This window comes from Hippoglossus hippoglossus, chromosome 1, assembly GCF_009819705.1.
Source record: "Hippoglossus hippoglossus isolate fHipHip1 chromosome 1, fHipHip1.pri, whole genome shotgun sequence".
Lineage (NCBI taxonomy): Eukaryota > Metazoa > Chordata > Actinopteri > Pleuronectiformes > Pleuronectidae > Hippoglossus > Hippoglossus hippoglossus.
This window is the reverse complement of record NC_047151.1, coordinates 28,908,616-28,933,615: the sequence shown is the minus strand read 5'-3', so window position 1 is coordinate 28,933,615 and position 25,000 is coordinate 28,908,616. Positions and strand designations below refer to the sequence as shown.

Here is a 25,000-nt window from a genome sequence, read left to right as displayed (position 1 = left end):
ATGTTTGTGTTCCTAACTTTATCTTTTTTAATGTTTTTAGACGATTAACGAGTCTTCAGACAAAATCAGAGTACGAGACCTGCAGATCGTCTCCAGGTGAGAAGAGTTCAGCTCTAAAGGAAAACACTGCACCTGCTCTTAATTTAAATCTATTCATTACTGTGTGTGTGTGCGTGTGCGTGTGCGTGTGTGTGTGTGTGTGTGTGTGTGCGTAGAGACGCCATGAGTCGAATGAAGGAGGGCGAGGAGGAGAAGACGAAGTCGTACACAGCGCTTGTCTGGACCAGGAAACCGATTCAGAGAGACGATATCATCTTCATTGGTGACATCAAGGTCACTACACACACACAGACACACACACTGTATTAGTGGTCAGCAGTAAAACACTGAACAAAAGATTCAAACGGGAAGTAAAGATTTGTGTTTGTCGATGTTCAGGAGCTGACTCTGGATCAGAAAACTCCTCTGAGGGTTTTGCATCGTCGGGCGCTCGCCGTCCGACAGAGAGTCGTCCACAGTATGAACGCTCGCTTCCTGGACCCACATCACTTCCACCTGGAGCTGAAGACGCAGGCCGGGACGTATCCTCACATGTCGCGTGTCCAGGATGGATGGATGGATGGATGGAATAGTTGGATGGCTGGATTAAAACATTTTTTTAAGTGTTGCACTGAATTTCTTCACCTTTTGATTCGATTAATTTATCTTCAGTCATTTAACTTCAGATTCGTTTGATGGAAACTTTTTAGCTTTTTCTTCACCTGAATAAATAAAAATAAGGAGTTAGTGATTTTTGTGTTGTTGCTTCTTAACGTCAACCGACAGTTACATCAAAGAGTTCGTCCACGGAGACTTCGGCCGCACTAAACCGAACCTGTGTGAGCTGCTGCAGACGGACACGGACATTCTGGAGCTGGACGTGGAGGTGAGACGAGAAACAGACTGAGCCACTGGGTGGCGCTGTCTCATACACGATGGTTTTCATCTGAAGGTTTTGTGTCTTATCATTTTCTACTTTCCTGCTGTGGTGTCCCTCAGGGTTCACTTCTGGGACCAGTGTTATTTTCTTTGTATGTGTTCCTGTTGTTTCAGGGACGTGGCGTCTCGTCCATTGTTACGCTGATGACGCACAGATGTTTCTTCCTGTCACACCTGCGAACTCTGGACAGCTGAGCTCACTTCCTAACTGGACTCCAGCTAAACTCAGACACTTTTTTTAGATAATGATTGTCCTCATGTTCTCTCTCTCTCTCTCTCAGTCTGTGGATGTGGACTGGCCTCCTGCCATCCCAGAGTGAACGTCGCCCCGGGGCCGCAGACCTTGTCCCGGATCCGAGAGCCGGCGGGTTCGGTCTCGATGGTTCTTTCTCACCGCCGCTCGTCCCGTATGGACGCTGCATCGAACCGACCGCCAAGGTCACGTGACAGTAATGGTAAATGCTGTTTGGCTGTGAAGAGGGAAGTCGCACAGTCCTGCTGCTGCTCGGTGACGTGTTCACTGCTCCGTCAGAAGAACCTCAGTGGGAAAAACACACCCACGAAATCACTCTTTTAATTTGATGTCATTATTTTTTTTTTATTAAATTTTCCAGCAGCTCGTTGTTGTTTCCATAAGTTCAGGGACCTCAGATTTAAATGATAAAACATTTGTGTCCATCTGTTTATTTCTAACATATTTCCACTTAAGGATAAAATGTAATATTTAGATCTTTTGCTGAGGTCACAAATGGAGGCAGTTACACATAATGCCACTGATATTATTTCAGATAACTCCGATAACTCTGAGCAAATAAATGCATCTTATTTATGAGAACCCTGAGTTTTTTTTGTTTGGAATCATTAAAGCAACTTTACCAAAGTGTTTTTGCAGTTGTATTTATTCACCTTGTCTTTAAATCACACTTGAGAAAGTCTTATTGTTTGTAGAAAAACTCATATTTAGGGCCCGAGCCCCCCCGCTGGGAGGCCCTATTGTATTTCGAAGGATTTGTATTTCCCTTTTGGGCTTTTCAGGGCCTAGACGCTCAAATTCATACCAAAGTTTGCAGGAAATTAAAAAACCCAAAAAGTAATTGTATTCTGGAGTAATTTGAAATGGGCGTGGCAAAATGGCTCAACAGCGCCCCTCAGAGGAAAAGCCCCTCAGTTATCTGTCACCGATCTTCACAAAAATCGTAGCCCAGGTGTATCGTGACCAGACAAACAAAAAATTCTAGAGGTGCAATTTGAAAAACGCAACAGGAAGCCCGCCATTTTTTTTTTTTCTAGGAACAGTACAACAGTGCGGCTTTTTTGTGCAACTGGTATGGCGTGGCAAAATAACTAACTAGCGCCCCCTAAAGGGCAGCCCCGACACCACGATTGGCCGACATGTACAAAAATCGATGGGGACATGTGTCTTTTCATAACAAACAAATAAGTCTCTTGGATAGATATGCTAGACCAAACAGGAAGCCCACCATTTAGGCTTTAGTGGTATATTTTTTTATATATATGTATTTTTTGGCCGTGGTTCGGAGCCGTTTCTCCCGGTCCCCCCCCCCCTCCGCGGCATAATCAGTACAACAACAGTACAACACTACCACCTGGTGGACAAATGCGGAAACTGTAGAAACAGTCTGTCTCTAACAATTACTATAATAACAATTATTTATAACAATAATATCTAAATTCTTACAACATACTTAATTTAGATTGAAGTTAATGTTGGCTCTTCTTCTTCTTCTTATTATTATTCTAACCCAAAGGAATTGGCTTTTTGAGCCTTCAACATGCTCAGAAGTGGTGAAAATTTAATCTATATTGACTCATCGTCACAGCGCCACCTGCTGGCGACAGGAAGTGACATGTTTTATACTTTGATGCACTGCTCCAGGCTGCTTAACAATAAACAGCTCAAATGAGCTGAGACATGTCATATGGTTTTAAGGAATTATTAAGTTATTTTGCCAATGGGCGTGGCAAAATAACTGACTAGCGCCCCCTAAAGGGCAGCCCCGACACCACGATTGGCCGACATGTACAAAAATCGATGGGGACATGTGTCTTTTCATAACAAACAAATAAGTATCTTGGATAGATATGCTAGACCAAACAGGAAGCCCACCATTTAGGCTTTAGTGGTATATTTTTTTATTTATATTTTTTTATATGTATTTTCTCTTTTTTTTTTTTTCTAGGAACAGTACAACAACAGTGCGGCTTTTTTGTGCCACTTTGTATAGATGAATATCTATATCTGTATAGATGAATATCTATACAAAGTGGCACAAAAAAGGCGTTATGGCGGAGCGTTATGGAACAACGCAACAGGAAGTCGCCTATTTTTGACGTTACACGTTCGACGTTTAAATGACGTCATCTCAACAACATGGAGATTCAAACTAGGTGGCGTTTGACTACACGCCATCAAAACACGAGGTTGTCGCATCTGTGTGATGTCACAGTGTGGGTGGTCATAGATTCCTTTGATGTCTTCGATGTTGCAAAGATGAGAGATTTATACGATCTGAAGCGAAACAAGAGTTTCTGTTTTTGACCTGAACAGATCAGTCTGTGCGCAGTGACACTGACACGCTGCACGTGATTAGCGGCCGTGGTTCGGAGCCGTTTCTCCCGGCGTGGCATTAAAGTTTGACGAGTCAAATCAAGATGATTGAGCTGCACCTGCAATATTGGTCACTAGAGGGCAGTGTAAGACCACAGTTTGCCCAGGGCACAGATCTTCTTCCCCAGGGCTGAAGAGCTCGTTCACAATGATTTACACATTGTTGATATGTTGGAAACTCTATTAAACTTACTGTTTAGCCCTAGTTAGCTGCTGAAACTTAACTTCATATTTACATTTTTGGGGCTGTGTTACATATTAAAGCTTAAACTATAGACAATTTAATTCAAAATAGCCCATCAGTCAAAATAAAACTACTTTATATGTTGAATGAATGACTTACACTCAAAATACTACAAATACTAACACCTACTATGTTGGAACGTGAACCAGAGTTACTGCTAAACAAAGGATTCAAGAGGACTTATTACATGATATATATTTATACATATATATATATATATATATAAAATGTAGTTATTAGATTTCAAACGGTTGTATGTAAGCCAGAGTGAATCGTCGACTTTGACCCTGACGGACGTTTTAGAAATAACGAGTCACGACAGCAGAAACCCTGAAATGTATTTCTTTTAATTTAATTCAAAATAAATACTACCACGGCGGCAACGCAAGTCCACTACTGGGTTCTTGCCCTAACGTTTTGGTAAGAAAACAAACAAGCAAACGATCCAAAATGAAATTTTTTAAATAAAATAAAACCAAATAAAAAGAGACTTCAGTTAATGCATCCATCATCATCATCATCATCAGCATCATCATCCTCCTTCACAGACTTTCAAGAGGTGCCTTTTTTTTAACGACATACAAGGTAACACTGCGTAGAATGACCAACATAAATAAAACAAACACTATGGTACAAAACGAGGAAAGGGGGGGGGGGGGGGGGGGGTGGAGCGAGGGATGATGGGACTGGAACGACCTGATGGAACCAGCACTGCAAAAGAATAAAAATAAAACGTTCATCCACAGTCCCACTTGTTTTGTTTTTTGTCATTTTTAGTTTTTAAAGAGGGAGGAACAGAAACGACAGTGCAGACTCCACGGTTCGAGTCACGTCCTCTCACAGCGATTTGGGACGAGACCACTTTCAAAGGGGCGGGGGGGGGGGGGCGGTGTTTATCTCCATGGAAACATCCTCCACAGACGAAGATGAGTTATCAACCCGAGAAAGAAAAAAATTAAATTTAAAAACCAATGGAAGGGCGTTTGACTTTTCTCCTTCCTGAAATTATTGATGTGAGAGTGGTTTGTTTTTCAGTCACAGAGAAAGAAAATCACGTTTGTGTCGAGATGCCACGAAAGACAGAAAGAAAACGAAGGCATTGCATATTTACATCAAGACGTTTTGGGCGACTCGACTTTTTTCTGGCAGTCCTCAGTTTTCGTGAGTGTCTCGCGGCTCAGCTTCTCCTGATCTGGAACGTGATTCGTGGTTTATCGATTCCCTCAGTTCAGATGTACTAAAACATGTTTGTGTGTATAAACGAGTTTTTAATTTTGAATAACACTGACGGAACAAGAGCTGAGCTGGAAGCCTCATTTCTGTTTGTGGAATAAATTAAAGTTTTCTTTACTCTGATTTATCGTCTAAAAACAGTCTTCTCATACGGAGTCATTGAAGTGCCATAAAAAAACGATGTGTAAAATAATTAAAATAAAAGCTATATGTGGAAAAGTCAAGAGGAATACATACAAGAACACACAGGTGAAATAAAATGTGAAAATATAAAGAGGAATTAATAAGATAAATTTAGAAATATAAATACAAATAACAAAATATAAAAATTATTTAATCGATTTATTTTCAGTTATTCATTTCTGTATATAATTTCAAATATATGTTTGCCTATATTTACTTCATTTCTTAATTTTATCCCTGTTGCTGATATATTTAAAACAGACACAAATAAACGGGACAATAAATGAAAATGTTAGTTATTCTTTTAGATTTTGCTATTTGTCTTTATATTTACAAATTGATTTATTTAATGTTTCTATTCATATTCACACATTTCTCGATTGACTATTCTTTTCTGTGTTCCTCTTTGTTTCCACATTCATTTTCTTACACCTCTAGAATTATTTTTTACGGCACTCCTTTGACTCCATACTTGTTTACAGTATCTGTGTATTTGCGTGTGAATATTTCTCTCAGGGTTCCGACACAGACTTCTAACGTTTTACTCGCGGTTCGATGCGTTTCACGTTTCTCGTCACTTTTACGCACAAACAACACATGAACAAAATTCTCCGACAGCACGAGATGACACCGGGCGTCAAAACTTTAAAGACGTGGAAGACGTAAAACTCTTCGTCTGAGCCTCTGGTGCAGGAACCCGGAGGAATGTGATTCTAACTCAGATCAAGTCGACAGTTTTCTCCACAAACATCAGATTTTAAGTGTTTTCAGAAGAAAATTCATGACGCGGCGAATTTGTTGGTTTGTTTTTAACGTTGTTCAGATTTACTCCCGAGTTTTTCTGCTCTTCGAGTCTTGTCCCTCCCACTTCTATACGAACTGTAAATAAAGATGGACGACATGATAGATCCCTAAAAGTGAAGCCAAACAATCGCCCCCTGGTGGCTGACTGCTGTACATGTCATAAACCCCTCCTCCCCCATGTTAGCAGATGGGACATGGACTAAACTGAAAAAAATCAGAGTAGACGTTAAATAAATGTTTGTCAAAGATGTTTCTGTCATTTCAGGTCGTTCTTATCTCACTGATAAGAGAGATAAGTTTGTTCACGTGTTTCTGATCAGTTTGGTTTTAACGTCATGATTGACAGCTGGGACTGACTCCTCATTGGTCGGGTGGAACCTCGATACCACGGCTCCACGCCACGATTTGTATATGAGACATTTTATACGCAGAAGGCTTCTCTTCTGAATAGTGGGAGGACGTAGAGACGCGTCTGTGGATTATCGTCTGTACAGGGGCCCCACATCTCATCTGTGATCTCAGCACATTGAACATTGTGGCGTCGTCCATCTTTATTCACAGTCAGTGGTTTTAACACACAACTGACGGCGACACAAAGATCCTCCGTTTCTGAGAGCAGCACTCGGACCGTCGCTGAAACGTAGAGAAAATATAACGGAGACGATTTCACCGGAGGAGACGTGTTCTGACGACAGCCAGCGAGCAGGAAGCAAAAGCTTCGTAGCATAAATAAATCGGAAACTGCTGAAACGTCGCGTTGCAGCTTCACTGACGCCGACGGCGACAAACGCACACGCGTGGAGTGACGGTGTGTAAACAGACGTCTGAGAAGACGGATCCGAGTTGTTCAGAGTAAACTGTAGACTTCAGTCTGATCAGTGCAGAGAACCTACAGCTGTTTCCTGTGTGTGTGTGTGTGTGTGTGTGTGTGTGTGTGTGTGTGATGACAGCATAATGTTCACCCCCATGTCCCACATACATACAGTACATACGTACATTAAGTCACGTTTCCCTGTGTAAACATCCATTCCACTAGTCCTACAGCTACGATGAGGAAACAGAAGAGAGGACGACGAAGAGGAGGAAGAGGAGCAAGAAGAAGAGGAAGAGGAGGAAGAGGAGGATGTGGAGGAGAAGCGGTGAGAAAGCAGAGAAAGGCCTCGTTCCCCTGCCGGCTGTGGAAAGCTGGAGCGGTTAGCTGAGTCTGCGGTTGTGCTCTGTGGCGCCTGAGTGAACTGTGCAGTTTCTGGCAGTTTAGTGTTTCCTGTTTCAAAATAAAAGAACAACTTAAAAGTAAAGCGCAAGTAAAGAAAAATAAAAAAAAGAAGAAAAGAAATGGGTTAAAGAAAAGACAAGAGAGCAAAGTAGTAACACTGCAACGATGAAAGGAATGATACAGACTCGTCCTTCCTCCTTTTCCGTCTTTTCTGTTTTTCTGTTTTTTATCTGTAGACAGTGATTTTCATCGCCATGGGTTTGGGGAATGTGCGCTGCCATGGCAAATGTATGAGAAAGAAAATCTCTTTTTTTTGTGTTTGTTTGTAGTTTTCTTTTTGAGCGAACCACGAGCCATGCACTTATTCTCGACTAAGAATGACCCCTCACAACCCGGAACCCGCCCGCCCTCTCCCAGAAAAAAACAAAACACCCTGTCGGTATGATACGAAACATCTGCACACGTAAGGCAACATTTTTGGTTTTTTTGTTCCCTAAAACGGCTCTTTCAAACCAAGTGCAAAAAGTCAAAAGAAGAAGGAGAGGAGGAGGAGGAGGAAGAGGAGGAGGAGGAGGAGGAGGAAGAGGAGGAGGAAGAGGAGGAGGAGGAAGAAAAGGACAGAAACAACAAACAAAAACAGATGAACGCAACCTGGGTCGACAACTTAATACTGACGGAGAGAAAAAAATAAATAACAAAAACATTGCCTTCTGCAGTAAATTGCGCTGAAAATGTAGGAGACTTATTTTTTAGTGTGGGGAGACCGGCTGGAGTCTCTCCCACTGTGCAAAAACCTCTTTTAAAGTCCCTAAAAAGACTTTTCCCCGTCTGCGAGGAGGCAGAGAAGGAGAAAAAGAGGGGAGACTGGTTTTCTTTTTTTCTTTTTTTCCTAAAATGGCTACGTGTTTTCCTCAAAATGGCCACGAATGGGGACGACACTGGCTGGCTGGGCCGGAGCGCTCACTCCCGCCCGCTGGCTGAGTAGGAGAACTGTGGGAAATGAGGCCTTCGCTCGTTGTCCGCCGCATCCATCCCGTCCTCGTCGTCTGCAGAGAGAATCAGACGTCAACACAAAACGTCACGTACACTTCCTGAAACTTCCCGTCAGAAATAAAGGATCCATATTTGGATTGAAGTTGCTAATAATTCATAATATCTACAGAGATTTATTGTGTCTAAAGGTTGTGCACATCAGATCGCCATGACAACGACTGGTCTCCAGAGGATGAACCTCTGACGTCGTGTCTCTGATGTTTGGGTTTGGTGCTAAAAATAAAATGCTAATATCTTTATCGTTGAGACATGACAAACTGTACATGCTGCCAAAAAACATACCTCTATGGAAAACTCATTTTAAGGTTTGACAGAAAAAGCATTAAATGAGCATTGACATAATTAACGTCCTGACTTACGTTAGCATGCTAAGAAGAAAACGGCCGCGTGCTAACGTGCTAAACTAAGATGGTTCAAATTAAAACCACACGGAGGATTTTCAGACGTGCTCACATTTTTCCGGCGGAGTGATGGTGATGGTCTGTGCTGTGAACTCCTCGTCGAAGTAGCGCGTGTCCGTCTCCGAGCTGACCTGGGGCTGGAACGGTGGGACGAGCTGCAACCGACAGGAAGCAGGTGAATGAACGTTTGTCTTTGACAACAGAACAGTGTCTCAGGCTCGACCACAGGCGAAGGAGTCAAAAGTCAAGATTTCTGTTTCCTGTCTGCGACTTTTTATAAGAAAAATAACATATATTTGTTTAAACTCGTCGGGACTTTCCTGGTTAAATAAAGTTAAATGAATAAAAACAAGAGAAATCTGAGTAGATGCACTTAACGACTGAATTCTTCTCTAAACATCTGGTGTGGATTTGCAGGAAGGAGCAAAGACTTTGACCGATCTAGTTCGGAGAAGTTCAACAGAAAGAGGGAACGAGTCTGTTCAGTGGACACAGTCGTGTTTTTATAAATACGAGGTCTTTTTTTGCTTTTCCTGTCTATTTTGGAGTTTTCAGCCAGACTTCTTTTGATAAATGAGGTAACCCTGATCCCAGAATATCTCAGGTACACTGTCTGAATAAATTACCACTGAAGATAAGATGACGCCCGGCAGCTAAAGCCCGCTCTCACCTTCTTGTCGTAGACGTCCTGCCAGTCGATTGTGCCAAAGAAACTGTGTCGCATGATCTCCTTCGCGTCATCCGGTCCGCCGCCCAGTCTGCCAACGAGCGCGGGGAGAAGAAGGAGAAGACGTTGAAGTCAGACATCAAACGCTGCTCTAACAAAGTCTCCATCAATGGGACCAGAATATCCACCTGCTACTTATCCCAAAATAACTTGGCGGGGTGAGCGAGTTCGCTGCGTGAAGCAGGAGTAGCCTCTTTACGCCGTGTTCTTCGTTAGACACAGAAAGGGCCTCGGGGATAATCAGAGCGGGGAATTAACAGCAGCCGCCAGCCAGTGTCGTCTAAACAGCATATTTACTGAATAACAATCAAGATGGCTGCTCTGACGATGAAATGAACTGGGATCACTTTCTCCACGTCAACAGGCCACGAAGGACGACCTCCACAATTTAGTTTATCTGAGTTGGGGGAGATTATGTTTCCCATCAGGCCCTGGTGCAACACACCGCCCCCTGGAGGTGACGTTTGTAGTTACGGGGAGGGATTATAGATCTTCAGCTGACATGGAGGGAATCAGAATAAACACATCTTCTAATTTGACTCCCACATTTGTTTCTTCTACTTCTATTAAAGAGAGACGATAAGAAACAAGGAGTGAGAGACGGGATGAAGTCACCGACCTCCGGACTCGAACCCTGACACCACCACGTGTCATCAGACACCAGCGGATCATAATGTGAGGTTAAACAACATCTTCACATTAAAATGCAGCGGAGGAAGACTCTGGTGTTGGGTTCTTCTTCCCACACGTCAATCTTCCTCTATAATCCCATTCAAATTTCACTTGTTATTATTTTTAATGTTCAGATTATATTCCTGTACTATTATTATTATTATCTTTTATTATTACAGCATGTGAAACCCGCTGCTCCTCGGGGTCTTGTCTGCTTTCCAATACACGACATCACCTTCACACGTCACAGCTGTGGATTCACATGAAGCCGTGTGGTGATTTGTAAATGAGTAGAAACTACGCCTCAAACATCGCGAACTAACCCCAGAGGTCAGGTTTTCAAGTAACAACAACAAACCTCTACAGACGACACAACGGGCTCAACGGGGGAAGCACACATCTGTCTGCTCAGGAGGTAAAGCGTATGATCCACCAATCAGAAGATCAGTGGTTTGATTCCCGGCCCCCCCAGTCCGCATGCTGCACCCTACATTGCCCTCGACAGCTGCATATAGAAGCTTTGTGACTAGAAAAACATTGTATTAATGCTGTATGTTCGTTTCTTGATTGTTATTGTGGCCAAGGTGTTTAACCACGAGTCTGATCGGGGACGTTTCCTCTCCGTCTCCTCTCATCTCTGCCCAATGTCACACTTTCCTGGTGATAGTCAGTGTTTTGGTTTTCCACACGTGTCTTTCCGTGTCCTTACCGTTTGTTGGGGTCCTTGATGAGCAGTCCCGACAGCAGCGACTTGGCGTCGGCCGACAGGGTTCGCGGGAACTTGATCTCCTCCATGAGGATGAGCTCAAACAGCTTCTCGTGGTCTTGGTTGTAGAACGGCAGACGGCCGCACATCATTTCATACGTCACCACGCCCAAACCCCACCAGTCCACCGCCCGCCCGTAGTCGTTGTCCTCCAACACCTGATAACATGGGATACAGACATACTATTATTAACATATTCCTGAGGTTCACATTACTTTCGCTCTAAGTTTCTCCTCGCTGCTTATTTCCTAAAATGTTTTTGCTTTATTTTCGTAATATCTTCATTCACAAAATATTCAATTCTTTTTTTCAATATGTCCTGACACTCTGTAAACAGGATGTAACCATAACGTATCTGCTGATTGATTGAAACATCAGACTGAGGGACTTTTTAAAACCCAGGTTTCTCTCTCGAATCCTCCTAATGTAACAAAAAACCTCACAAGCTTCACCAAGCTCCAGATTAGAAGAAGTGAAATTAGTTACAGACGTTCTACTAAAGAAAACCCTGAGCAGCAGCTGGAGGAACCACGTCTGAAGGAACTTCCACTTTGGTTTTAACGCCCAGCGGCTGGTGGTCGCTGCTTTGTGACAGATTCATGAGACCAACACAATCTGAAAGCTCAGTTTGAGTTTAGACAAAATGTATCTGATCCACTGGTGCCTTTGTTCAAGTGCAGTTTAGGAAACTCCTAAAACAAACATGCATGTTGTTCCTCTCTGTTTGACCTCTGACCTCAGGAGCCAGGTATTCTGGTGTTCCACAGAATGTCTTCATGGTGGCAGTGTCGGTGATGCCTTCTTTGCACAGGCCGAAGTCGGTGATCTTGATGTGACCGTCTTTGTCCAACATGAGGTTCTCCAGCTGATGAGGAGAACAAGTGGAATAAATGAAATGTCTCTTACATCTTATATGTTTAAAATAAAAACGTTGGATGTCATTTACCTTCAGATCACGATAAACGATCTTGGCAGAATGTAGGTAGTCTAGAGCTGAGACGATCTCGGCGCCGTAGAAACGGGTGCGGTCCTCTGAAAAAACTCTCTCTCTTGACAAGTGGAAAAACAGCTGCGAACAGAAAAAAGACGGACGTGAATACCAGGTCTGAACCGGGTCTTCACTGCCACTTCCCCACCGGCCACCACCTTTAAATCCCAGCATCAAGAACCAGTTCAGTGAGCGCTCACCTCTCCTCCGTTGACGTACTCCATCACAAAGCACAGCCGGTCCTTCGTCTGGAACGAGTACTTCAGAGACTGAAACACATCACGTCAATACTTTTTAACTCTCGTTTCATTTGTTTCATGGTCTGTGATCTGATTTCACTGAATCCTCCAAAACATCATGTAAATTCTGAGCTCGGCGCTTCATGAGATACTCACAGTTAGGAATGGATGTCGGGTATTTTTTAATACTCTACTTTCTGTTAGTGTGTGAGCGACTTCATCCTGTGATAAAAGAGAAGACGAGGCAGAGAGATCAGTGAGGAGACGACGGCAGCTAAAGGTTGAGGATGGAAGTTGACAGGGAGACGTCACGTTTACGTCGCTATGACGACAATCAGGTAACTGATTTTAGAGTTACATGCCAAGTATAAGACACATTTTGAGTTTCAAATTTGATTTCTTTTTCTTGAAATTGATTGTTTGCCACAAAAACAAATGATTATCCTTCTGAAACCCAAAACTCATCAGGGAGTTTGAAAGAAAACATGACACCACACATGGAAAGGAAACGTCGTCAGATTATCAACTTTCCGACGGTCTTTGAACTAACCACGTGTGAACCTGTCTGTATGTGAAACTGGTTCAATATGTGCAGCACATGTTTTAACAAGTATATACTGATACAAAGAGAATTTAACTTTTGCAAATTAATAATATTTTCTTTTTAATGATCATTATAGTTAATATTCTACTTCACATAACACGTGTTTGCACTGTCTCGACTTGCAGCCGTGACTCTGCTGTTTCAACTGAGCTGCAGGATTTTCTGTTGCAGTGAAAAATGAGGCCACAGAGTCAAAATGTGACGGGAGCAGAAAACAACAGAGGGTGAACATCACTTTTCAAACCAGAGAGAAAAACAGCAAAAACAACAACTAAAAGCTGATGAAACATTAAAAAAAGGACCTTGGCTATTATGACTTCTTTCTTCAGGATCTTCATGGCGTAGTAGGTGCCGCTCGCCTTCTCTCTCACCAGAATGACTTTCCCAAAAGTGCCTTTGCCCAGAAGCTTCAGATAGTCAAAGTCATTCATTGTCTGGACAGAGAAACAGAGGCATGGCGTGAAGAAACCAACATTAACGACGCTCGCTCACTCCTCACTCCACTGTGAGGTCCTGTGTCCCGACCATCAGAAAATCATTACACTCGTTTCAACCTTTTGTTTGTGTAGCTGAAACGTTTTATGCTGTGAGACGTTGTTGTGGGGATGGATCTACTATAACTGCACTATTTACAGTATTTGTGATATAAATCTAATTTCTGATTGACCACGATTCTGCTGCATCAAAACAAGCGCTCCAACTTTCTTCCAAAGCACCACATAGTGTTCTCTCCCTCAACCAATGACAACGCGGCGTTAGCCCACGTGACGCAGAGTTGCAGAAAACCAGCGGTGAAATAGAGCGAGAGAGACGGTGGTGAAAGAGACGAATAAATAAATTTAAAAAATCAACGCAATGAATCCAGAAGAAACCGCTGATAACCAGAGACAATCCTGATCTCTGTTCCAAACAAAAGGAATCCTGAATTCTCTTTTTTCCAGAATGGTGCAGCCGATATATCTGCACTTGCATTACACCAACATTTAAAATGTTAAATGTTATATTTGAGCGACACAGAGACGAGTGGCGAGCTGTCCGTCACCTTTCGTTTGTAGTGGCCGATGGACGTGTCCATCTCCTCCTCGTTGACGTTCTCGATCTGGGAGGTGGGGCTGCACAGGATTCCCTCCTCCTCCTGTTTGGCCAGAGACTCTGCGACCATCTGAATGGCCTCGGCCCACTCGTCCCTGCAGGTCACGGAATCAAACACGTGTGTTACTTGGTTACTGTTTTCACATGTTCACACAAAGAGACGTCCAGCGAATTCAACAGGAAACACACACATGATCATACACAACCAGATGTCTGTCGTTTACACTGGTCTGTTTTCCCCTTCACATTATCACAGGCTCCTGTAAAACGTTGGATAATGTCCGAATGAGCCGACGTGAGAATAGAACAAAAACTAAAACTCTGTGGTTTCCACATAACTTCCTGCCTCTATCTGCTGTTTCTGTATTTTCTTGAACAAAGTGAAAAAGCAGACGACTGTGTGCAACGTTTTTTTATGTCAATAAGAAAAACATCAGGAAGAAACGTGCATATATTGTACGTACAATAATATTAATGATAAATAAATCAATACACATTATGTTGTGTTGTGGAATGAAACAGTTCGACAGTTGGCGTCCAGCCTCGGCTCCACACCCCCGTTTCCTGTCTTTCTTCTTACTGTGTTGACTGAAGAGAATTTAACACACACACCGAGAGGCTGGGATATATTTTGTATTTATCTGCCTCTAATGTCTGACCTTCCAAATGTATTGATAGTCAGTCCAACTCCATATTACTTCTGTATTTATTATGTCAATACACAAGTAGCCTCTCGCCAGCGGACACTAATGTGAGGAAAGCAGTTGATGCGTCTGCATTAAGAAAATAAAAGAAAATGGACGGACGACCTGAAAACTTCATTTAACTGGATGATCGACATTTATCTATTTGTCATTAGCTTATAAAACAACAGTGATCTGTGTCTTCTGATCTATTTTTCAAGCCTCTTTTCCTGAGCTAAATTAAATCACAAGGTTTCTGCAGGTTTCACCGATTTAAAATCTAAGACCTGGTTCACAACATTACTGGAAAAAATATTAACTGAAATAGGATTTTGTATTTAATACACGTATAAGTTATATTTATAAATAAACAGTGTAGAGTAGTGTGTAGTTATTTTCCAGTATTTATAACACTTGGTAGCACAGACATTTTTTATTTATTTTAAGCTTAAAATTACAAGTTTTATGAAATAAATGATCTTAAATCATTTAAAAATCAATCATTCATTTATTTGTCTTCTATCGGATTTATGGCAAAGACTGATCTGTCTCAGGAGGACGGAGGCTCACCTCTCATCGGGCGTGTCCACGTGAAAAGTCCTCTCGATGACGGTGGTCCACTGCAGACAGCGGATGATGAAGGTGTTGGGCTTGGGCCGCTCCGTCTTCATCAGCTGACATTCTGGAGGTCACACAGAGCGAAGGATCTGTAGACACTTGCTTTCAAACGTATAGAAACAATTTGTGACGACATGATGTTGAGGATCTTACTTGCTACAGAGAAGTTGTTGAGCGGATAGGCCAAGTCCGAGTCCTGTGGTTTGTCCTTGTAGCCGATGAAAGAGCCGTCCGACTTCAGCAGGAAGTAGCGCGGTCGCCAGTTCTTGATGTACTCACCTGGAGGGGGGGGGGGGACACAGATAGGTCACATCCTGCTGCACTCACCTGAGTTCAGACCTGATTATCATTCATTTCATTATTTATGTTTTCCTCTTTATACAAGAGCGTTGTCTTGCAGGTTGAGAGGAATCATCCACAGTTTTGTAACGCTCACACTCGCCTGCTTGAGCTTAGATCGGCTCTGCTTGTGCTCAAACTGTTCGCACTTGTCCCACTGATCTCTGTTCAGTTTGGTTTTAATTTGATGATATAAAAACAGGCCGAGACGTCATGATTGACAGCTGAGACTGACTCGTGATTGGTCGATGCCACAGATCCATCCCACGATCAGAATGCACAGACTCTGACTCCAACCGATGCCAAAAGGACAAGTTGACAGCGTTTGTGTCCCAGATACTAAGAGAAGACGTGTCTTCGTATCTTTATTTACAGTCTATGGTCAAAACTTAAAACAGACTCATCAGTGTTAATACAGTCATCTTAATACCATTACAAAAATAAACTCTGCAGTCAAAGTTACATTTCTATAAAAAACATCCCAGACGTTAAACAGCACAGAGACACTTTCAGGTCAGTGTTTGTGCGACGGCTGTTTTACTGGGGACTGAATTATAAGAGCACACAAAGGTGCAATAAACAATTCAGGGCCTTGTGGGGGCCAAAGAGGAAGGAACCAGAGTGTTAGGTCATCCTCTGTATGCTCATAGTGGCGCAGAGAAACTTCCCCTTGTGCCAGCCAACAGCTCCGAGCAGACAAACACACCTCCAGCACGCATGCACACACACAGACACACACACACACACACACACACACACACACAGAAAGCAGTGTGGGAAATAACACACCAGCCAAGTGCGGCTCGGACTGGGCTGCAGGCCGGCAAAGCTGCCTCCTCCGCTCCCAGGTAAACAAGCATTGTTTGGACGAGCTGTTCTTCAAACTGGCTCAGGCCATGTCCACACCGAGCCGGACAAAAACACAGACACTCTTCTAACTGATGCTGGACAACGACTAAAAACCCTTCTGAGTGCCTACATCTGAAAAAGCCGGTTCTGTTATTCCCAAATGATCCTGTCATGAAGAATCAATCGAGTCGAGCAGGATTCCTCATCAACCTGAATCTGTTTCTGTCCAGTCGTCAATCATCCTTCTGTTTGATCGACATCACAGTGCAGCAGTGCATGAACTTCAATTCAGACCGGATTTATGAGCCACAATCATATCTGTGTTTTATACCCAGCAACATGACACCGACCTTATACCTCCACCAAGGCCCAAAAGCTGCAACAAATCACGCATCGATATCAGTCCTCTGAATCTGTCGGACTTTTGTCATCAAGACACATGAATTACTCTCTGAGAAATCAGTGAAAATGTAGAAAAAAAAACGTCTCACAATATAAAAGAAAGTGATAAGAAAAGTTAACGAGTTCTTTCTTTCCTCCGACGTAGTTTTGTGGAAATCCGTTTTCCAGATTTTGTGTAATTCTGCTGACAAACAAACTAGACTGCTACTCAGGAGGGCACGTACCTTATGAAACCACATTTGAATTCTCTAGATCTAGGTTTTTATACCATTCGTACAAAGAAGGAGATTTTCTGGAACTGGTTAGCGATGGTTACCGTCTCTGTTCTGTCAGATACCGACGGCTACATTCACACACACTCAGACTGTGGCTGGCCAACGTGTTTAACGTGTCCCGCCACAGTTTGAGAGTGAGCTGCAGATGTTCGTGTGCAGCACTATCTGCCATGTGCTCGCTCATGCTATCGTCAACAATGTTTTTACCGTCCACACGGACAGTCAGACCTCGTAGCTGCAGCTGTGCATGCGACCTTTCACTCTTTGGTCTGTGTGCCCGTCACTCAGAATCTGCTGCATGCGAGAGCGATGATCGAGTGCGTCCACATGCACCCCCGCTACTGCCAGAGAATGAATGAATTCTGTGGGAAATGCCGCGGAGAAAGTGACACAAAATTCCTGGATCTGCCCATTTATTGGGATCGAAATTTAATGAGTTCTTTCCTGACCAACGGAATATCCTTCCACCAAGTTCTGTGGTAACCCGTCAAGTCGTTTCCTGCTGAAAGGAAAACACAGCCTCCTGGGCAGAGGGAGATATAAAAGACGAACAGAGCAGGACCCTCCTCACCTCTTTTCTGGACCCAGCCTTCCTTGACGACGTTCTGGTCGCTCATGGTGGCTTCTCCTGGGCGCCTGCTCTCCCAGTTCTCCCAGTGTGGTGGGCGTGAAGGGGCAGCTGTTGGAGGGGCGGCGGGACAGTGGGTTCGGGTGAAGCTCAGTCAGCTGTCCGTCTGACCGCTCGACCTCCGACCTACCTGCGCCCGCTCTCTCTCACCTGACCTCAGATCTGTCCGTCTGTTCTGAGTCTGTAGCTTCTCGGCCTTTCTCTCACTTTGCCACGATCACGTTCTCTTTCCTTCTTCCTCTCGTCCCGCCGACCCAACCTCACTTTTCTTTTGATGCTTTCTGTCTTTCTCACCTCTTTTAGTCGTTACTCCCCCCTTCTCTCTTTCTCCCTCCCTCCCTCCTTCCTTCTTGCTCTCTGTTTCACAGTCCCTCGCTCTCTCCAACTTCTTTTTCTTCTTCTTCTTCTGCTGCTGCTTCTTCTTCTTCTTCTCCTCCTCCTGTGTTCAGGCGCTCCGGTGGTGAGTCAGCCTGGAAGGAAACGGAGGCAGAGAAAGGAGTAAAAACAGAGAGAGCGGGTCAGTGGATCGTTTCCCTCGTCGCACAGCGAACACAGCAGGTCACCACTCATTGTTCGGAGCCTTAACACACTTCCTGCCCCCTTACCTCCTTCTATCCTTCTTTGCTCCCTCCACTTTCGTTTCATTCCCTCTTTTCCCCCTTCTTTAGCTCGCCCCTTCGCCTGACCTCACCTACATCTCTTCATACTCCTTCTCAATTATCCTTGTCTCCTCATACCCTTCACTCTTTCATATTTTCTCCTCCACTCCCTCCTTTCTTCTCTAAACATTTCCTTTCCCAACATTTTACCTCCTCTTCTCCCTCCTTCGTTTCTTCTATACCTCCTTTTCCATTCCTCCTTAACTCATTCACATCCTCCTCATCTCTTGCCTCCCCCATTTCCTTCTTTTCCTCACTTGCCTGTCATGACTTACATACTTTGCCGTAAACTTTTTTACTTCCTCATCTCCTTCCTTCCTAAGGTCTTGAACCTCTTTTCCTCGCTCCTCACAAGTCTAGTACCTCCCTCTTTCTCACCTTCTTCCTTCCCTCCTGCCCTAAAATCTTTCCTTCCCCTTTTTCCTCCTCACCTCACTCACCCTCTCATTTTCTCCCCTCCCTCTCCTTCCTTCCCTCTCTCCATCAGTCCTTCTCTAACTACTTCTCCTCCAGCTTTTCATCATTCTTCCTTCCTTCCTTCATTACCACCCTTCCTCACTCTCTTTTCACATCCATCTACCATTACCCTGACTCCTTTTCTCCTTACCTCCCTTACTTCTTTCTATAATTTCTTACCACCTCTTCTCCTCCCTCCTTGTCTGGCTCCCTTTTTATTTCCCTTGTTTCCTCCTTCATCTTCACAGAACTCCTCCTCCCTTCCTTATTTTCTTCCCTCCTTCAGCAGGCTCCTTCCTTTCCTCTTCGAATCATTGGTCCCCTCACATCCTCCTGTCCTTCTATCCTCCCTTTGTTCCCTCCTTTCTTCACTAGCTCCTTCTTTCACTCCCTTCTCTCCATCAGTGTTTCACAAACTACCTTTTCCCCACTTTTGACCTCTCCTACTTTCCTTCCTTCTTTGTCACATTCCCGCCATCATTTCATCCTTCTGAAAAGTCCAGTACCTCCCTCTCTTCTCCTTCCTTCCTTCTTTATTTATGTCACTCCTTCACTAGCACCTACTCTCCTCACTCACTCCTTCTCTCCTCCACAACCCCACAGACAAACGGGTAAAAACAACAAATAGTTTTACAATAAAATGTGAAAAAAAAAATAAAGACTCAATTAAAGAAATAAACAAAGGGACAATAGGAGGGATGATGCAGACTCTGCACGTCCTGTATATACCACATGTTTTTTATATTGTAATGATGTCATTTCATCATGTCATCATCATGACGTCATTTATACCACATGATGACGAACGATAGGTAAATCTAAATAAGCTCTAGATTTAGTCTCCAACCCTATTGGTTGCATATTTAACTTCACTATATGACGTCATTTCGTGACTTTATAATCTTATAAACTTTATATCATCATCATCGAAACCCCCTCCTGACTTCTTCATGACATCATTGATCATATGGAGTCATTTTCTGATAAATTTCAGCTTTTCTAAGTTATGTGTGTTTTGCTGTCAGTATTTTTATGACTTTGACCGATTTGCACAAATAATGTATCATCTGGATACAAACGGCTAAACACACACAGAGCGAATGACTTCATTTAAAAGGGAAGTGGCTAAATGAGACGACGGGACCTTAAACAAAAATACCAATCTACTCACTGGTTCCTGTCAACGGCCTCTTTGTGTTCACACTCAAACTGTAGCTAGTCAACAGGACCTCGAGACCTCTGCCCCGACCTGCAGCCGCCACCACAGCTGCAGCCGCTCATTTGTAATTCTTGCAATTTGTAAATCATGCAAATCATGAAATTATCAATCTGTTTAAATGTGGCATTAGCTGTATATTTTTGATCCAATCACAATCGATTGACAGGGTTTGTTTTGTTTGTGAGCGATATGAATTTCTGTAGTAATCCAAAAGCACAAGGAGAAACCACATTGGCTGCAGGTCGAGGGAAACAGGCTGATGGTCATCTCCAGGTTGGTTTATAAAACACGTCGCTTTGTCAGCCCGGTCACTTCTGTATTTAATAGATGTCGCTCGGCCCCCTGCACACACAGAGGTTGTATTTGCACCATTTCAGAAACAGAGCAGATAACCGCACGGCTGCATGGACCCAGGGCCCCACTTCACCAAATATACAATGTGCAGGCTGTGCTAAATATCAGATAATCACTGATGCAGGTTAATCACTAAATCGATTCAACAGATTGACCGAGAAATAGTATGCCACTCTTTTAATAATCTTCCGTTTGTTTAGAGTAATCTCTCCGGTTCCTTGGTTTCTATGACAACGAACTGGACTGTTGGCAGAGAAAATATCTGAAGACATCACAATGGGCAACTTTGACGACTAGTCGATTAATCAAGAGAATAATCGGAAGAATAATTAATGATGAAAAAACTAAAATCAACCGACATATGGATTTGTAATTGTATCTCTAATTTGTCGGTGAAAATCGTTAGTGATGTTGCCAACATCTGTGATCTACGAGCAAGTTACAGGCTCCTGATCAATACTCAGGGTTCAAATCCCAGCTGGGGGGGGGATTCCTCACCTCACCTGCTTTAATCCTCGTCCCCGTTCTCCCTCATTGTTGATTACCTGTTCCCTCCGTCTCTTTCCTCACTCCTCTCACAACCTTCGGACATTTCTCCCCTACAAACATCCTCTTTACCTTCTCAGTCCACATGTCCCTCACATGTCCCTCACATGTCCCTCACATGCCCCTGAAGCACAGACACAGACGTGTGAACACACCTCTGTTTTACTGCAGTCATATTTCTAATGTTTCCAGAGTGAGGATCTCCTAGAACCTCTCTGAAGCTGAACACAACAGGATCAATCAAGAGCCTCAGCACCCAGAGAGCTGCTGACTTGGTGATTATTTGTGTACATATAGAGGGAAACATGAAATGAATCTGTTTTAATGGAGGCCGAGGACACTAACCTGAGAACCAAGGCCCCAAAATCAACAATTAAACATCAGCACTGTCAGACAAACATACTCTCATTTCCAGTTCACACAACAGTATTTTAAGGCGAGTTTCAGGGCACCTTCACACCTGGTTGGGTTCAGAGCTTCAGACTCGTCAGTTCAGTCTGAACCTGAACATCAGGTGTGAAAGGTTCCTCAGAGCAGAAGAGGAGTCCTGGGTCTGGATCAAACTGAACCAGGTTCTGTTGGTTTGCAGTGAAAACACTTTGTCGGATAGTTTGGAGTTTAGGACCAATCACAGGAAGTAGAGACAGAATTAGGATGATGTTCATTTGGTGTATTTGAACTAGTGTTGAGTACTGTAGTACTTTGGAGTACTGTGGAGTACTGTGCAGTAATGCGCCTGAAGGTGCTGATGCTGATGGTGATACCATCGTGATGTTACCGTGGCAACCAGTTGAAGCACTTCCTTCAAACAGAAAGTCTTCCACACGCCCAGATGACAACACACTGACGTCAGACGCCGTCTACAAACCAATTTCTACGACTTGACAGATCGAGGTTTCTGTCACGTACGATATGAGATTCGTAAACAGCTGAAAGACAAAGTGGGAGAAAGAAGCAACGTCCACACCGGATCTTTAACTTCTGGTTTCTGGAGGTCTGGTCTATTCAGGCTTTAGCTGTTTGACACTTAACCGATGACACGTGTTCATGATGTGAGCTGCATGTTGAAATGGTGAAGACTGTTTACACTGTTCAACAAACTTCCCAGTGAGGCCGGGGCGATACGTCTGCACGAGTAAAGGTATTAAGGTAGATAAATCTCATCAGGCAGAGATTAAGAAGAATAAACCGTGTTCCTCTGTTAGAGTACACGTTATGCGAGAAAAAACTCCCATATAAATATATAAATATGTAATCGTGTCTGGTTTTATAAACAGAATCATTAATTTGGAGAACAGATGTTGAGATCACATAATCATGATACGATTCTGTCAAAGAACAACATCACACTGCCGCTCTGCCGCTCTTCCTCCTGAATTTAAAAGAAATCCAGTGACAATCTGTCCCAACACATTTTGTTTGTGAAGATTGTTTCCGCACACTTCTAATACTTTTGATCAAATCACTGTATTGCACTTGTGCGTTTGGAAGGCGTGACACAAACCTCGGAAATGACTTTGGAGGTAAATGTTTCCCTGTTCGGTCGCAGCAGAGCCACAGTGAGTCATGAACTGATCATGTATCCTTCATCACAGATCGGCCTCCTCCTCCTCCCGCTTGGATTTAACAATGAAACCTGTATCTTTTCATATTAACGTCTCAGTCAAGCTGGTTTCGCCCCAGTAGCAGGTTTCATCCCCTCACTGCTCATGTTTCCTGTATAATTTAATCCATAATGAGTGAAAATGACATCCCTGTAAAGACTGTGAGTCATAATGAGACAGTGAGGATGGAAGAAGCTGCACATGTTGTGTTATGGTGGCAGACACATTCTCCAACAATGGGGGGGCTGGGAAACAAGAGTGAGCCCCCAATGACAACAAAAACAATGGCTGACAGGGGCAGCCGCTTCTCAGGAGCCGGCTCAGAGCTGCGGCCCTCGGTGCGACCGACACCCCCGGCCCCGGCAGCAGCCCCGGCCCCGGCAGGCCTCCGGTCTCCGGGCCCCGGTTCGGGTCCGGCCCCGCACACAAACAAACAAACACCGAAACAACAGCTTTTGTTTCAAGGGCGTGTGGTGTCATTAACTGTTACATAACAACATCCGCTCGGTGGGCTCCATTATGTTTTAATGGCGAGTGAGATGTCTGGCGGTGACTCCCGGTACCGATTAGTCACCGGGAGCGGCGGCGGGCTCCGGGAGCCGGCGGTGAGAGGCAGGCCGGTGTGCGGCGGCTCGGCTGCAGGAGCCAGGGATGCTAGCGGGGGGTGCTGCAGCTGGGGGGGTGATGCTACAGCTAGCGTTAGCCGGCTGGAGGCGGGTTAGCATAGCAGGCAGGCGGCGGGGCCGTTCTCATCATCCCGGGGGTTTTATTTATTGAACCCGGGCAGAGACGCGACGCTCCTGGAGGGACCGCGGGAAGAGGAGGAGGGGGGGACGGAGGGAGGTCAGGGAGGTGGCGGGTGGGGGGGGGGAGAAACGGGGGAGGTTGGGGGGTGTCGTCCATCGGGGAGATGGGCCGAGGCCAGACGGACGGTTCCGCTCCCTCCCTCCCGCCCTCGCTCCCACGGAGGCGGCAGCATCCCGGCGGCGCATCCCTCCCAGACGGGCGGATGACGAAGCAGCGGCGGCGGCGGCGGCAGCCCGCTAACGGCGGCTAGCTAGCGTGCTAACCTCCGCTCCCACCCGGACACGAACCCGCTCCCCGCGCCGCCCCGAAAGCGACGACCCCGGCCCCGCGTCTCCTCCGCCTCTCTCCCCGCACACGACCTCCACCTCCAGCCCTGCACACCGAGAGCGGGTTAGTGGAGCATATTCACCTGGTGGTCGAAGAATGACGGGGATGCCCCCTCCTCCTCCTCCCGCTGCTCCTCTACGGGCACTGGAGCATCCGACGGAGGAACGTCCCTCAGCGGCGAACACGGGAGGAGGACAGCGCTGGATCCATGGCCGCCGGTGACCGTGAAGCCCGAAACAGGAGGCGTCTTCTGCGTGTGTGAGTCTGTGTGAGTGCGGGTCCCGGACAGACTGCGGCGGCTCGCAGGCAGACACACGGACGGACAGACGGACCCGCTCGGCTCCTGCTCCTCCGCAGCTCCGCCAGGAAACGTCGCTTCGCTTCGGCTCCGCGTCACGTTCACTGGGAGGACTCCTGCTGCGTTCAGGGGCTGTCGGGCATCACAGCACCGGCGACTCAGCGGGACACATCCAGGGGGGTCACTGTGCCCGTGGCGTACACACACGCACGCACGCACACACACACACACAACTGAATGACTTTAACCAGGATGCCAGAAGTGTGTGTGTTCACTGTCACCGAGCAGCTCACCATGTCACCATTACTAACTGTGTTTATCTCTATTTTCTTGTATCTTGTATTTTAAGCTTTACTCTTGCACTGTTTTAAACATCTGCTGCACCATCATTTTACAGGCTCTGTTTGTCTAATGCACAACTTTGTAAAGCTTCAGTTATTTATCTTTAAATTTATATTTGGCTTCAATACTCTACCTCGGTTACTACCTATATCTATCCATCTATGATCTATCATCCATCTATCCTTCTATCCATCCTTCCATCCTTCCATCCTTCCATCTACATATTTCATACTTTGTATTTTATGTTGGTCTAAATCAGGGGGTCTCAAAGGGGGCAAAAAGTAGAGAGTAACTTATTCTCTCTATAGTTTCACCCATTAGTAACACACTGACAGAACGTATGATTATCTCTGTCTTAGATTTCATGCACATCTAATAAAACATCTAAAACCACAAACATTGTCGAATGGGGTCTAAAGCATAAACTGTAAAGTAAAGGTGCAGTGTGTAGAATCTAGTGACATCTTGTGGGGAAGTGTCGTGTTGCAGACAGAGAACCTGTGGTAGCTTCGGTTGTCATAAAAACTCAAAAGGTTTAATTTGTCCAGTCTGGGCTACTGTAGAAAACATGGCTGCCTCCGTAGAGAGGACCCGCTCCTGATGTAAATATAAAGTATTTAAATATAAAGTCTTTGAATATAAAGGGCTCATTCTAGGGTGAAGAAAACAACAATTCATACAATTTAGACAAAACACACTAGTGAAAATATTTTCTAATAAATAAAGACAACCAACACGGCTCCCTAAAAGTGAAGCCAAAGCGTC

At 44.5% G+C, this 25,000-nt stretch overlaps 2 protein-coding genes across 3 annotated transcripts in view; one reads left to right on the top strand and one right to left on the bottom strand.

Moving 5' to 3' along the window:
- Positions 1-1,863, top strand: part of pus10 (pseudouridine synthase 10) — an 8,106-nt gene extending 6,243 nt beyond the window's left edge. For both annotated transcript variants that reach the window (XM_034589419.1, XM_034589410.1), the window contains 5 exons: positions 41-96; positions 216-333; positions 439-581; positions 826-925; positions 1,260-1,863. In XM_034589419.1, coding sequence (XP_034445310.1) covers positions 41-96; positions 216-333; positions 439-581; positions 826-925; positions 1,260-1,298 — 456 coding nt within the window. In that variant the 3' untranslated portion in view covers positions 1,299-1,863. The remainder of the gene's footprint in view (positions 1-40; positions 97-215; positions 334-438; positions 582-825; positions 926-1,259) is intronic.
- A 5,740-nt stretch (positions 1,864-7,603) lies between these two features.
- Positions 7,604-24,103, bottom strand: akt3b (v-akt murine thymoma viral oncogene homolog 3b). Its single transcript, XM_034589574.1, has 14 exons — positions 23,678-24,103; positions 17,567-18,093; positions 15,284-15,409; positions 15,083-15,194; positions 13,780-13,924; positions 13,040-13,171; positions 12,290-12,355; positions 12,095-12,163; positions 11,853-11,975; positions 11,643-11,771; positions 10,850-11,064; positions 9,412-9,499; positions 8,794-8,896; positions 7,604-8,333 (listed from the first exon to the last, which is right to left on the bottom strand). Exons 2-14 carry the CDS (start codon positions 17,610-17,612, stop codon positions 8,248-8,250), a joined length of 1,440 nt encoding a protein of 479 aa, XP_034445465.1. The 5' UTR covers positions 17,613-18,093; positions 23,678-24,103; the 3' UTR covers positions 7,604-8,247.
- Positions 24,104-25,000: the final 897 nt, after the last annotated feature.

What these genes read in the sequence shown, in the direction of transcription:
- akt3b (XM_034589574.1), bottom strand. Translation starts at nt 17,612, where the DNA reads ATGAGCGACCAGAACGTCGTCAAGGAAGGCTGGGTCCAGAAAAGAG. An exon ending in CAACAACTTCTCTGTAGCAA is followed by an intron (nt 15,195 to 15,283) that starts GTAAGATCCTCA and finishes TGTGACCTCCAG; the next exon opens with AATGTCAGCTGATGAAGACG. An exon ending in CATCACTCCGCCGGAAAAAT is followed by an intron (nt 8,334 to 8,793) that starts GTGAGCACGTCT and finishes TTCTCTCTGCAG; the next exon opens with ACGACGAGGACGGGATGGAT.